Below are 16,063 nucleotides of genomic sequence, written 5' to 3' on the forward strand. Positions count from 1 at the left end.
ACATGACTTAACCAGCGCAGCCGCTGTATTTTATTGACTGATAAATCTTTCGCAGAACCTTTCTCGCGAAAATTTCTATGGCCGAATCATCAGATGTTGTCATCGTCCATGCCTCCGCATAATATAGCAGTATGGGAATAATAAGTTATTTATAGAGTTTGATTTTTGCTTGTTGGTAGAGGACTTTCTCTATTGCTTACTCAGTCCAAAGTAGCACCTGTTGGCAAGAGTTATTCTGCGTTGGATTTCCAGGCTGACATTGTTGTTGCTGTTAGTGCTGGTTCCAAGGTAGATAAATTGTCTACAACTTCGAAGTTATGACATTAACCAGTGACGTGAAAGTCTAGTCACGAGTGCGACGGCTGTTTCTTTGATGACAGGAGATATTTCGTCTTGCCCTCGTCCACTACTAGACCCATCTGCTTCGCTCATCCAGTTTGAAGAAAGCAGGATTAGCAGCGATATCATTGTCATCGGCATACGCCAGCAGCTGTCTACTCTTATAGATTGTACCTTCTCGATGAAGATCTGCAGCTCGAATTAATCGAGCTCAACGTCAGTTTATATAGCCGTATTATTTTTGCTGGGATATCAAATTCAGACAAAGTGGCATGAAGCAGTTCCCTCTCGTGCTGCTAAAGAGAAGGTGTTGTGTGCCGGTCCTCTTTTCACTATTTTTTCCTAAATTTGGCGCATGGTAAGTATCTGATCAGGTAGTTTATATTGTTATACTTCGTTTGTTATAATTTACAATAACAAATAAATTATTTTTCTAATTCGTACATATGTTAGCTAATTTAACAATAAAAATTTGAATTAATTAGTTTATAAATTTTAGTACTAAGTAATTTAAATATAAATTTCTTTTGCCACGTCTGTATAAGCAGAGCAATCTTTTATTTTCCTCTTTTTCGAAGTTTTTCGAAGTTCTAATTCGCACGCAACTAAACAATAACTAAAAGGTTGCGCGCTCTCTTCTTTTGCGATAGCCCTGATAGACGCGGTAAGTGTTGTTTCAAATTTTTATAATTAAATATACTTATTTATTATAAGAAACCCATTGTTTTTTTTATTTAACAATTTGTGGAATCATTTGCGCCGACCGTTTCCCCACGGCCAACCACATTTACGGAACGAGCGAGTGTTACTTAAAAGAAATAGACATTTTTATTTTAAATATTTTTCTTAAAATATGTTCGTTTTTTTTTGAAATGGTTGAGCTGCACTAATCAACGAGAGTTTGGAGAACAATGAAAACTATTCGAAAGTGGGCGTCAATGACTCGGCGTCTTCTGCGGCTGTATGCATAGGCGAATGTTTAAAAAGAAACATTCGTGAAGGAATATATTCCAGAACTGCGGCATCAGATATTCTGCAAATTCAGTCTGAAATGATACAGCTGAGAAAGCAGAAAATTGAGCAAGAAATTAGTTTTAAGGAAAACGAGTTGTAGTTAGGAGAAATAGAATTGACGATTAAAGAAAGAGAAGTGGAGTTAAGGAAAAGCAAAAATTATTACTAAAAGACAAAGAAATAGAGATGAAACTAAAAGAATTGGAAAGTAATGAAAAATTTAAAAAAATGTAAATACAAATGAATGACAATGGAAGAATTGAAATACAAATACAAATAAGTGGAAGATAATATTAATTAATGTACCTGAAGTTTATTTTTAATAATTACTTTTTACATTAATTTTTAAATAAAAAAAAAACATTTTTATATATGTATTAATTAAACTAATCAATAGTATATATACGTTTAAATAATGATCTATTTTAAGTTAATAATCGGTTGTCAGAAACGTCTTACGGTATTTTTTACTTATTTATTTTATAACGGTTTGATGACTCATGCCCAGCTCTTGACCGATGCTGCGGCTGCTACTATGCTGGTCTCTTCGACCAATTCAGCGATTTTATCGCCACTTTTGACGACAGGCCTTCCGGAGCGTGGCGCATCTTCGACCACCTCTACACCAAAACGAAAACTTTGAAACCATCGTTGTGCGGTGGAAATGGAAACTGTATCGGTTCCATAAACTGCAAAAATTTTATTGGCGGCTTGAGATGCATTTTTGCCTTTATCGTAGTAATACTGTAAAATATGCCATATTCTCTCTTTATTTTGCTCCATGTTTGGGACGCTATAACTCACGTGTTAGCGCGTGAAATGAGCTTTCCAGAAAGGTATAGCATGACCCGATGCGACGAATAAAACTAGAACTACGCGCTCTCAGCGCCCACTAGCGAAAATACCGCAAGCCTTTTTTGACAACCTAATATATGATTTTGTATGAAGTCAAGAAGGCTAGATATTGTGTTACTTCCTGGTGGTAAGCTACATTGAGGTGGGTTAATTTCAACGCTTTCTTCGTTTTTGATCATGTTGTGATAGACGGAAGACATGTCTCCAGTGTTCTAGATGTGGTCGTAGCATCGACTCGGACCACTATCTTGTTGCAGTCAAGATTCGCAGCTCTGTGCAGCAAAAAAGGCACGTCAACAAACACAAGGAAGGTATGAAGTCAAGAAGCTGCAATCGCAATAGACAGACGAACGATTTGCTACTCGGCTTGCACTCCTGCTCTCCGAGAGCACTCGTCAACAACTCGGTACAAGGGAACTGTGGGACGGCATTTCAAACTCCTTAGGTACAGCTGCAACCGAAACCACTAGATTTCGGAAAATGCAGAAGAACAGCTGGTACGACGAAGAGTGCCATGCCACAACGGAGAGAACACAAACTGCCTACCTCGCAACGTTACGATCGACCACAACACGTGAGGGATGGGATAGATACCGAGAGGTGAAGAGTGAAGTAAGACGCATTTGGAGACAGAAAAAGGAAGACGCCCAAATGCGTGAGTATGAAGAGCTTGATAAGCTAGCCGACAGGGGTAATGCTTGAAAATTCTACGAAAAAATTCGGTGGCCTACAGAATGTTTCATGACTGGAACATACTCTTGTAGAACCCCCAAAGTTGATCGGGTCAGAGATGCCCAGAGCATACTTAAATTATGGAGGGAACACTTTCCATATTGCTGAATGGCGGTGAACGTACAACGCCAGAAGAAGGCGAACCCGATTCCGCAATCGATAACGATGGAGCATACGTACCATTGCCCGACCATAAAGAAGTTTGAATAGCAATTACCCGCCTGAAGAATAACAAAGCGGCGGGGGCCGAGCTATTCAAACACGGCGGCGAAGAGCTGATAAGAAGCTATAACTCACGTGTTAGCGCGTTTGCTTAAAAAAAATATCTGACTGGTTATGTAAAAACGAATACTTAGATTATTTAGATTAGAATTGTTTAGAAGAATAATTTATTATATAATTTTGCTTATAAAATTTGCTTAAATTCCAATTTCTCACTGGGCTACTTTTGTTCCGTGGTCACCAACACAGTGCCAGATCCTCTCATGCCGACTACTGATCTATATCCATATGCTATATGGTGCAGAGGCTTGGAAGATGACAACAACTGATGAGTCGAAGTTGCGAGTTCTCGAGAGAAAAGTTCTGCGAAAGATTTATGGTGCTTTGCGCATTGGCCTCGGCGAATGTCGCATTCGATGGAACAATGAGCTGTATGAGATATATGACGACATTGACAGAATTCAGCGAATTAAAAGACAGACTATATGAAACCCCTAAATATCAAACTTTACAATTGGGACCTTGTGTAAATTGTTGTACACATGGATGTATTGGATCGTATTCTGGTACTACCAATGCATTGTTATTCGCCAAGAATCCATGTTTTTTACAACTGTTTCTAAAGTAAAATTATATCGAGAGTTGTAATATGATACACTTACTTTTGACCTTCACTCCGTTTGAAGGACCAAGTGGAGATGGATCTTGCTTCGTTTGGAATATCCAATTGGCCCCACGTAGCGAAAAGAAGAAACCGCTGTCGGCTATAATCACGTAAGCGGTGTCTAGGTCAGTAAAGAAGAAGAACACCAACCGTTCATTTTCATTTGGCCAAAACAGAAACTTCTCTTTGAACGTCAATATTGCTTTAAATACGCGTTTAGTTATATTTTGAAAAGTGCCCTCATCACCCACGTACATCTATCTTCGAAAGATCCCAACCTAAATAGCGCAATTTTTAATTGTAAATCTAAAGGAAGTTGTGCTCTACAAGAATATGTGTTAAATATGCGGCGAAATTCGTCCGGGCGAACACGAATAATTTTGTTGAAACGCTGTCATCAAAGTTCTTAAACCTTAGACGGGGAAAACAGAAATAAAAGGGTTCTTGTTTTGGTAATTTTAGTTTTAGGATGACTTTAGTGTGGTGAACTTATATTTGAAAGCCATTTTCAAAGATTTTCATTGGTTGGGACGCCAGGTGCAAAAAATTAAAGACCGTCTGTAAACGGGTCCATAAAAGCCCGACAAAGGGTAAGAAATAAACAACGCGTATTTTATAGACCAACGATGAAAGAAACTAGTTTTGTTCCAACAAAATGATTCATAAAGGCCGGTAAAAGTATTAAATTGTGTTGTTTTTAATTATTCATTCAAATTATAGTCTTTGAAACAGTTTTTAGTACTTGAAAAACATAAATGTTGCTTACATTTTGTACAAAAAGTGTGTGCATCAAATTTCCTACAAAATTTACACGACTTCTTTGAACCCCATCTGGAAGATGGTTGAGCTGATCATACCTTATTTCTTCTACGGGGTGCACTGCTCGTTCACCAATAGTGCTATTGCTAAGAAATGACTGCGATCCGCTTGATGGACGTCCAACTGTTGGTTTGTCGGTGGAAGCACACAGCGATTTTGCTAATTGTAAACGAAACTGGTATAGAGTCAAATCTTTTTCTTTTCTTTCTTCCTCTGCAAGCGATGATTTAGTTCGACGGTACAGAATGAAAGCATTGGTAACAGAAATGTCTAGTAGATGATAGAATATGCGAGTCATTGTATCCATGTTTTTTATATGCAAGCCGTTTCTGCCCATATATGAATCCATGAGATCTACACCACCCATGTGAGAGTTGTACTCACGAATGATTTGTGGGCAATCTATTTCAATGTATTCTCTCTTTTTTCTATTACATATATCTATGAATTTTCGACGGCTGGATAGCAGCATTCGCTTTTGCAAATGGTTTGACACCTACATAAGTTGAACATAGCCGAACATTTTTGGTGACCTTCCAGAGAACCGTAGTCAAGTCAACTCATACGCAGTAGCAGAAAACTCAACTGCGAAACCTCTATCCACTTTTCTCAGCTCAGTATCTGAATCGGATGGTAGCTTACAGTTTGATATTCTGTTGGCTCGAATGGTACCTAAAGCAAATACATATATCCCACGAGCTCGTAAATAAACCATTAGGGGCAGTGATGAGTAAAAATTATTAAAGTATAGAATATGATTCACGAAATCAGGAATTGTTTGCGATAGCCGAATGACGACATTGCTGGTGGCTCCAAGATCTGGTGTGTCTGGTAAAATAGTGTTATTACCAGCACCATTATATACCTCAAACTGGTATGCATATCCATTGCTGTCGCACGACACCAAGAGCTTTATACCCCATTTATTGGGCTTGTTTGGCATATATTGCTGTAAATGGTGCAAGGCCTTTGTTTTACACATCTGTTCATCAGTAAATAAACGAGCTCGTTTAGGAACGGAATCGAAGTGTTCATTCAAAAAATCAATAATTTTCCTTATTCGAAATAATGGATCGTACCCTGGCTCACCTCTTTTGATGCGCTTACTCTTATCCGAAAAAGACAAATGCTTTTTAATTGCAACAAATTTCTTCCAAGGCAAAGCATTTGGTATATGTCTAAATCCAAATTCACTCTAGTGCGCTTCTATATTTGGATAGCGAAAAGTAGACATAAACATCAAAACACCCAGATATTTTCGGATCTGTGAATAATTAGTTATGAACTCTGTATTTATGTCTATTGACCGCGCTGCTCGGTTGGTTTTTTCAACAATTACGGCTATGAGTTCAACAGTCAAAAAATAATTTAAAAACTCAATCGGGTTCTTAAGCTTTCTGACGGCATAATGTAACCCAGAATCTCCACGGAACGCAATTTCATTCACATGCATTTTCATAGATCTTTGTCGCCATAAGATATTGGAGAACTCAATCGAAGTCTTGTCAATGATGGTATTACTTGTAGCGAATGTGGCCTCCTCCGTGGCTAATTCGCTTGTTTTGGTAGTGGTTGCAGCCTCTGTATCTGTACTAGTTTGGATGTATACGGTTCTACTATTTCTGATGAGACACCACTAAGTGTGCTAAAATTCAACGACAACCCAACTTCGTTGCCTACAACGCTGTTGTTCATTTCACATAAAACGTCGTCTATGATTTGGTCTTCCTCAGTTGATATCTGATCAACAACATACTCTGGGTCAGCTATGCTGTTGTCATCGTCTTCGTACTCAGATTCTTCATCAGACGAAAGAGTTGAGTTCATCAATTTCTCGATTTCTTCATCTGTCATTGCAGATAATTTAAGCTTTCTTTTATCTTCCTCTGTGAACTCATGTGGCTTTTTCGCACAATATTTTCTTTTTTCTGATGTCTGAACTCTTCCATTTTCTGAAAAAAAAAAAATTAGAATTATATATAAATATAAACATTTTTCAATTTAAAAAGCAATTAAAAAGTGAACACCCCACATTGGTTATACACTGGCCGATTCAGCTACGGTAATGTATTTTTTCCTTTACCCGGGCAAGACCGTCCAGAGACGGTTTTCACTATATTCTTAAAATCTTTGGAAATTTATATTTCGAGATTATATGTTAATTAAATTTTAGAAATGAACAATATGACTACTTACCTGAAAAATTCCCAACTCGATTTGACCACCGGAAACCAGTTTTTTTTTTATTTTTGTAATGGGATAAGTTTTCACGATAATTAAGATGCCACTTTTCACTTTCGGTGTCACTTGAATTCACCAAACTTTTAAACTATAGCGTTGAAATCATTTTCTGCTTAATATTTGTGTGTATTCAGCTAAAAACCAAAGATCTAGAGACCAATATCACACGACACCTATGCTGTTTGAACTTAAACTCAGATAATCTAAAGACCGTACCTTATGTCGCCATTGGTATTCCGAGATGAGCACTTCTACGAGTGTTTAGTAAGCAAAGCAATCTCGATGAAAAATTTTCAAATATTTCGTCCGCATCTTCGTCGTCGCCTGAAAAGTAATTACGGAAATAAATATCAAAGTGAGAATTGCCTTTAAGGTTTAATGAATGATTTTGCACAGCGCATCCATTATTTTAAAATTCTTCTTTCTCCTGGCATTTTGACTGCGAAATACTTATTTTTGCTAATATTGTTATTTATTTTTGTTCAATCAGCTGATTTATAAGTGATTTACGACAACAAATTGATAACGACGTGTTCACAACCATTGTATTTTTTCTTAATTTTTGTTTATGACTTATAACTTTGTGAGACTATATGAAACCCCTGAATATCAAACTTTACAATAGGGACCTGGTGTAAATTGTTGTATACATGGAAGTGTTGGATCGTATTCTGGTACTCCCAATGCATTGTTATTCGCCAAGCACCCATGTTTTTTACAACTATTTCTAAAGGTAGCATGCAGTGGTCACAAATAAAATTAGGCTGTTCATGGTAAGGTGGTTATCGGGTTATGTGGTTATTAGATTAAATATAACCTCTATGATCCGTGAACATCCCGAATTGTATGGTTATATGCTTATTTTCAGACAAACAGCTGTTCATTGTTTACATTTTAAGTTCAATGAAATTTCTACTTATAAAATGATTAAACAAAGTTTAAAAAGCAACATAATTGAATTTAAAATAAGTTCTGATATTCAGGAAATGGACTTTAATGAAGGTATGTGCTTACTAAATAATCCGAATTTTAAGAGTTTAAACGGTTCTTTGTATAAAATTTGCAGACATCTTGCGCCCTGAACAGTGCCACAATGCAATTGTAAACGAAAAACAGCTTTTAATAGCAGAATTTCCAATTAGAAAATATAAATGATTTATTTATTTTTTGTGCTGCCATTTAGTAAAACTCCAACGACTTTCTAACACTGGAAATAAGCAAACAACCACATAATATGTAAGCGAGGGTCTGGGTTGGTCAAAGTTGGTTATTTTGTCATACCGCATTTTGTTGTTGTTTACTTAATCACATAACCACATAACCCGATAACCACCTTATCGTGAACAGCCTAATAGTAATTTAATGTTATGTATGATTAATCCAAAACTTCAATAAGTACATATGTATGTACATCCTAAAACTAATTAATATTTAAAACTTAATCTAACTTAAAACTGTAACTTTTTTATATATGTACATTAGTGAATTAGAATTAATTTTTAGTTTATATTTAAGTTGCTTATTTCTATTAAGATTTAACGCTATAAAATGTCTTAAATCTGAAATAACCTTCTCTTTTAGCCGTTCTTGAAAAACATATGGAAAAAGTATTTGCAATGCTATTATAAATTTAGTATATCTTCACCTGAAATAACGTAAGAACATTTTCGAAAATTTACAAGGACATGAATAAAGCACGAAATAAAATGGAACATGAGTGTAGCAGGTATTCTGCCAATGACATGGGAATTTTGGATGAAAGCTTCAAATACTCTTCATATTATATTGTTGTCCTTATTAAATCTAACATTAATTAATGCGAAATTTATATATAAGATTATAAAAATTTGAATTTCTGGATTAAATGTGAGTATACCGAAAATATACTCATATATATTATATAAGCATTCCTAATCAGGGGAACCTACTCTGTACGTTTATACCAATTTTATCTCCGAATTCAGGGTAGATCACTGAATCCTCCTCTTTCACTATATATATTTGCACACTTTGTTTATTTTATATTTCATATTTACACATATACATTTCCACTGTCGATTATATGTATGTTTAATATGCAAACACTTCGTGAAGAAATATTATATAAACTTCCTTTCAAACTAGTTTTCACTTACATAAACCTTATAATATAAATGTAGTGCTGGTTGTAGGGTGAAGAACAACTGGCGAAGACAGTGTATTCACCTTAAACTTGACGAGAAAACAATGATATAACGAAACACGAAAAACGACGGCTCGGACATTTTAAAAAGAAAAGACGAACGAGCAGTACGAGTTATACCGCAGTGAAAAGAAGACCTAAAACCTTAAGAATGTAAAGAAGTTACTTTTAACTATTTTAACTATTTAATTCTAAATAAATAATTTTATGAAACCTAACACTGGTTTTATTACTGGAAAAGGAGCTGACCAGGTGAGAATTCCTACAAAATTGGGAGCTCAACCAGGATTTTTCACCCAGACGTGAGCTAGCAGCAGCGAANGTTGAAGCAGAAAATCATCAGAGCTCAGCGTGGACACCGAAAGTTAAGAGCATCAGGCAAAACGAAGTGGATTAAAAGAAAGAGGAATTCCGAAATAGTTGCATAAATCAGCAAATAACGCACATTTCGAAGCAGTATTTGTAAAGCTACCGCAGTAAAACTTCAAGGCGACACCGAAACCTAGCGAAGCCAGCCTAAGCAGACATCTTTAAATCGTTCCAAGTAACTGAAGCTTCAGCGAACTTTCGAAGTGACGCCAAGAAGCAGCGAAGATTCCAGAGCAATAGCAGCCGAAGCAGCATTCGTAGCAGCAGAGCAGAAGCCTGTTTTAAATCCAGAGTAATTAACCGAATCATTCGAATAAGAAGGAGAATAGAGAAAAAGCCGAAACAAGACGAAGAAGCAGAAGCAGAAGAACCCAGAAAGAAAGTACATGCAGTAGAAAGAGAATACAGTAAACGATATCAGAGGTTTAAAGCTGGAAGTAATTGAAAGAGTTTATGTTGAAAAGAAAATAGAGAAATGTAAAGGTGTTTAGCAAGAAGTAAGAAGTACATGAAATAAATTGTAAGAAGGCAAATTCTCAATGCAGAATAGTTGTGAAAAAAAAGTTGCAAGTTGAAACGTGAAGAAGACAGAAGAACATAAAATAAGATGTAAGAGTACAGACACTGAATGTAAAAGAAATATTTTGTATGCAATATTGAATGGAATAGAAACATAAAGAATAATGAAAGTGCATTATTAAAGAAGGTTGATATAAGAAGTTGATATTAAAGTAGTCGAAAGGAGTAAGAAGTGGCAAACTAACTATTCGTGGAAATAGAAATAAAYTCTTATTAGATTCAGTCAAACTGAAAGAAAAGAAGCAATTAAAGAACGTAAACAGTGAGAATAATATCTATGCTATAGACAATGCAGTAAAAAGACAGAAATATAGAAAATAATAAACACTTCATTTATCAAATTCAAACTACGAGTAATATAAGTGATCGCCAGCAGTATTTTAAGCTATGTATATACGTATTTATGTATACGCATGCACATATTCTAAGCAACTTTTGATAAACTTTTTTTAGTTTATAAGCATCTGTATTTTTATACTTGTTACAACAAGGTCTAAATATTAGTTGGTAGGATGGACTTAAACACTTTAATGACTTTGACAGTTAATGGACTGAAAGACAAGTTGAGAGAAATTGGTATYTCGACTACTGGACAAAAACGAGAACTTCAGGACAAACTACTGCAGCACTATGGCYTGTCGCGAAATGAGCCAAGCGATGATGAGTTGAGTCGGTCGGTATACGATGACGTTCAAGAATGTAACAATCCACAGTCTTCCCAGTCCTTTGTGCGCAAACAGCTATTTACTCTTAAAGATTTAGGTGATTGTGTTAGTTCATTTACYGGTGAAGGGTCGGTAGATATTCGGTTTTGGGTAAACGAGTTCGAGTTGAATGCAGATATAGTAAAGTGGAACGATTTGCAAAGATTTGTTTATGGTAAGCAGCTTCTATGTGGACCAGCCAAGCTTTTCGTTAGAAGTCAAAGCAATGTAAGCAATTGGGAAAACTTAAAAAGTGCGTTAATTACTGAATTCGGTACTAAGCTTTGTTCGTCAAATGTTCATAAGCTGTTGAAAAATAGGCTTAAACACTCGAATGAAACGCTACGTGAATATTTATATAGTCTAATGGAAATAGGCAAACAAATTAATCTAGACGAGGCCAGTGTCATCGATTATTTTATTGAGGGGATTCCGGATTCACGATTTAATAAGTCTTTATTGTATCAAGCAAAGAATATAAACGATTTCAAAGAGCAGATAAAAGTGTATGAAAGGATACGAAAATCTAATGCAGGGATAGGTAAAGTAGGCACAAATGAATCTAGGAAAGAGAGTAACTTATCAATAGTAAAGCCAAAAGAGGAATCGGTTAGAAGGTGTTTTAAGTGTGGAGATAAGACGCATATAGCTGCGCAATGTCCACAGAAGCAGTTCAAATGCTTTAAGTGCAACGAATTGGGTCATCGCTCTTTCGAATGCAAGAATAAAGATAAAAAAACGAACGACCCAAAGAAAGAACCGAGCACGGTCAACATGTTGAGTGATGATATTTTTCAACCATTTATAAATAGCGTTCGGGATGGGTTACATTTTAAGACGGTCATGATTAACGATTTTAGATTTGAGGCACTTATTGATTCAGGATGTTCACTAAATTTGATTCGATACGATACGTTATTATTAAGTGGGGCCGGAAATAAATAAAGAAGACAAACCTTTAGGAACCTACCACATTGACCACGTTGGACCACTGGAGACGACCGGCAAGTCGTATTACTTCATTTTGGTGGTGGTAGACGCATTTAGCAAGTTCGTGTGGTTGTATCCTACGAAGAATGCAGGACAGAAGCAGTAGTAGAGAGGCTAAAGAAGCAGGCAGCTATATTCAGTAACCCAAAGCCTATCATTTCTGATAGGGGGACTGCGTTTACCTCAAATTTGTTCAAAGAATACTGCCAGGAGGAGAAAATTCAGCATTTGCTTATAACCACAGGAGTGCCGCGGGGAAATGGGCAAGTAGAAAGGATGCACAAAGTAGGGGCCGCATGTTATCAAAGTTGTACACAGAGACACCTACAAATTGGTACAAACACATAGGTCGCGTACAACAGTTTATAAACAACACACCTCCGCGAAGTACAAAGCAGTCACCATTCAAGATATAACTGGACTTGACATGCGTATGGCCAATATGCCAGAGCTACAAGGACTCTTAGATGATGAAGCAGTAGGAGAGTTGAACGAAGATCGCGAATTAGTAAGGAAGCAAGCTATGGAAAATATTTCGCAAATTCAGCAGGAGAATCGCAGGTCGTACAATTTGCGGCGTAGAAAGGAAACGGGTTATGAACCGAACGATCTAGTAGCGATTAAAAGAACGCAATTCGGGAGTGGACTAAAATTAAAACCGAAATTCTTGGGTCCATATAGAGTTGTGAAGAAATTCAACCATGGGCGGTATGAGGTCGAAAAAGTAGGAGACCATGAAGGGCCGGGAAAGACATCTACARTGGCAGAATATATGAAACGATGGACCAACTCATTCGGGGGCGAATGAGATCAGGACGGCCGGATGTAGTGCTGGTTGTAGGGTGACGAACAACTGACGAGGACAGACCTTAAACTTGACGAGAAAACAATGATATAACGAAACACGAAAAACGACGGCTCGGACATTTTAAAAAGAAAAGACGAACGAGCACTATGAGATATACCGCAGTGAAAAAAAAGATCTAAAACCTTAAGAATGTAAAGAAGTTAGTTTTAACTATTTTAACTACTTAATTCTAAATAAATAATTTTATAAAACCTAACACTGGTTTTATTACTGGAAACGAAGCTGACCAGGTGAAAATTCCTACATAAATTTTCAAATAATAATGCTGAATGAATAATTTTAAATTAAGCACTTTCTAATTACAATTCATACAAAGATCTTAACACCATTTACATACCTACATATGTATTTTACCCGCAACTTCTTTGTTATTATTGATGTTGGTGTTGTTTTTGTAGAGACACGATTTAATTTATTTTATCTGTGCTTGGAATGCTAAAAAACTTAAGGAGACTCATAACTTATTAGTATATAATATATAAAATTATTTCATTAAATTATATTATATAAAATTCTAACATAACCATACTTACCAATTGGCAATATTACGATTCTTTTGGCGTCGCGATTTGATGGTAGGGATGGATGGAGGAGGCCTTCATAACTAGAAAATGTATACCCTTCTCAGACTCATAGTTTTCGAGATATTTCTATTTAAAGATCAAAATTTGTAAAAACAATGGTCGTCGTCATTTCACTATGTTTAACCCACTTTTTGCAATTCACTATGTTTAACCCACTTTTTGCAATTCTTTTTGGCTGGGATTTAGAATAGCATCCCCGGATTTCGGGAATAAAATGGGTATCGCTGGAAAGGTGACAATCTCCAGATCACGAATATATATATATATATATGTATATAGTTGCCGCTGACTTATAGTTTTTTTTTACTTATATTATGCACTTTTCACTTACTAACACTTCACTATAACGTTCCTGTATATTAATTTTTTTAATAAAGCTTTAAAGCTTTTGTAAATAAAGCTTTATTTTAATTATTTTATTGAAGTTATACTTCTTATACGAGTTCGGAAAAGGTTGCGATAGATTTGTTGCGTTAACATAGTTGCGCAATCTTGTCGGCGAAGATGTTCGAGCAGCAAGGGAAGCGGTGACAATCGGCGATCGTTTGTTATTGTAGTTTCTTTCGGCACAGCTCGGATTTTCTACCAATAACATAATGTTGCCATGCTTATGCTATTGTTGTTTTTGTAGAACAATGTTTAAATTTTTGGTTGGTGACATATTCACATGTGTACGCATATGTATGTTTGTATGCTTGGCATTATTTGTTTTTTCTTTCGTTTCTGTTTCATTTCTGCGAATTCTCAACTATTTTGTGTGACTTTTGTTTGGAATACTATGCGTTGTCCGCCGTTAAGACGATACTTGACAGAATTATTTCTGTAGCCAGTCTTCATTTACTTTCTTTGCAAATCGAAAGTGTTTTGTCTGACAGCGTGAAGTTTATGAACTTCATTTCTAATTTTGTCTTGTGGCATACTAGAAATGATGTTTCTTTGATGATCGCTCAGTTACAACCAGTGATGCCACTGAAAAAATTTTTTTGTAAACATACAAATTCAAAAAAGTACGCAAACTGAAAAAAACTTAAGAAAAAAGGTTTTCAAGTTCACTTTAATTTATAATAACAAAACGTATGCTTATAAATATAAGTAACAAAATAAAGATAACCATTCACTAACATTTTAAATAAGTAGGTAACTGAAATAAAATGTTTAAAAATAAAGTGACTTTTTCAAAAAGTAATAAATTCGGTTTACAGTTGCGGTCAAAATAATAGCACAATTATTATATTTATTTTAAAGAATTTTCATTTAAAACATAGTTCGATGCATAACAGATACAAAATAAATACAAGTTTAAAGATTACACAAACTTTACCAAAAATAATCAAATTTCAAAAACCTCCAATAGAAATTACAAACTTTTTATTCAGAATTTTCAGAGATTTCGGGAATGCAATTTGGCTTAAAAAACTCACTAAAACTTAACGGTAGTTTTCAGCGACTTCAAACTTGCACTTAATTGTACATAAATTTTATGGGCATACTCAAAAACTTTGTGAAAATTCTGAAAAAAAAAATTTGTAATTTTTTTAAATTTTTTTTTAAGTCTGATTATCTTTGTAAAGTTTGTTTAATTTTTTAAACTTTCATATATTTTCAAAGATTTTCTTTTGCAGCAGACCAAACATAATTTGGCTTGCGACTAGTGCACAGTTCTTTGGCCAGTATTATGTTATTAATAGTTTTTAAGCTGAGTTTATTTCTCAATTTCGTTTTTATCAGATTTAATTCAGAAAATTGCCGTTCAGCAGCTGCTGAGCTGTGCGGCAATGTTATTAAATTTTGTACCAAAGTGGTCAAATCCTTAAAACATTGTTCGCCCATTCCATCTTTATGGTATGAAACTTGTTCCCAAAAATCTTCAATATCCATATCCCTTTTCAAATCGAGTTTGGAAAATCTTAATATTTTCCATTGCTGTACAATTACGTCCTCATCAAAATCAAAAAAATTGGAAAATTGATACAACAAGGGCTCAATTTGTGTTTGATGATCAGGTAAAACCCTGCTGGGCGTAATAATCGATAATAATTTTAGGTCATTTCTCGAAAAATGGAACCTTTTTTTAATTTGCTGCAACAGCTCCAAATAAAAATTTAAAATGCTATTTTTTATTCTAACTGTATCAGAAAAGGATAGTTTATTTTTTTGCAAATGTTGTTCTGCCTTGGATCCAATGCATATTTTTTCTATTGGTAAATAGTTTTCTTTTTCGTGGAAATTAATATTTTCTACTGATTCCAAACCGCTTACATATTCAATTTTCATGAAATTGCTTAATAATAATTTGAAAGTCGTGTCCAGATGGGAATATGAATAACGCAAGCGAACTTTTTCCGATTGAAATTCCCTGTTGAGATCATTTATGATTTTGAGGATATATGATACAAAAAAGTAGGTTTTGATTTCAGGATCATTCATTTGCACTGCCATCTCATTGGCTTTGATTCCATTTACTTCCAACACAGAGTCTAAAAAATATAACTGTAATGGATTCTGTTTATGACTGCTTCCAGTGAAAGCCAACTGGTCATGAAAATATCCAATATTTTATGTGACTGCACCGAACAATAATCTTGGAAATCTTTAAATTCTTCAATTCGTTTTGGACAGTGTGCAAAAAATTTATAAATATTACGGCAAAGTTGTTCAATTTGACCAGGCAGTTTTTTACACGCGTAAGCGGAACATAAATGTAGTGAATGGCAAGAACATTTTAAATAAAACAAATTAACATCGTTTCTAAACTTTCCTGCTAATCCATTTACCTCTGAAGCCATTACATTTGCGCCATCGGTGGCGAGACCTATGATGTTCTCTAATGGAACGCCCTGTTCGTTGAAAAATTCTTTAATACTTGAATATATACTTCTTGCATCTGCATTTACTACGCTG

The 16,063-nt window shown here is 35.2% G+C and overlaps 1 protein-coding gene and 1 long non-coding RNA gene across 4 annotated transcripts; both read right to left on the reverse strand.

Annotated features, from left to right (window-relative positions):
* Positions 1-874: 874 nt before the first annotated feature.
* LOC108970254 lies at positions 875-13,399 on the reverse strand. 3 transcript variants are annotated; one of them, XR_001993468.1, is made up of 6 exons: positions 13,112-13,399; positions 12,916-13,021; positions 7,103-7,210; positions 6,842-7,035; positions 4,684-6,597; positions 875-1,399 (listed from the first exon to the last, which is right to left on the reverse strand). It is a non-coding gene; the product is annotated as an uncharacterized LOC108970254 (long non-coding RNA). The 3 variants fall into 3 exon arrangements; XR_001993467.1 differs by lacking the exon at positions 875-1,399 and having other exon boundaries at positions 3,597-6,597; positions 13,112-13,228; positions 13,291-13,399; XR_001993466.1 differs by lacking the exon at positions 875-1,399 and having other exon boundaries at positions 3,597-6,597.
* Positions 13,400-13,528: 129 nt separating this feature from the next.
* On the reverse strand, positions 13,529-16,063 carry LOC108970252 (the record flags this gene model as incomplete). Its single annotated transcript, XM_018935525.1, is given in 2 exon segments — positions 13,529-14,131; positions 15,937-16,063. Coding segments are annotated over 2 exon segments (145 nt in total), but the record flags the coding sequence as incomplete, so codon positions are not given.

Source organism: Bactrocera latifrons, unplaced genomic scaffold (genome assembly GCF_001853355.1).
Source record: "Bactrocera latifrons isolate USDA-ARS-PBARC rearing strain unplaced genomic scaffold, ASM185335v1 scaffold_293, whole genome shotgun sequence".
Taxonomy (NCBI): domain Eukaryota; kingdom Metazoa; phylum Arthropoda; class Insecta; order Diptera; family Tephritidae; genus Bactrocera; species Bactrocera latifrons.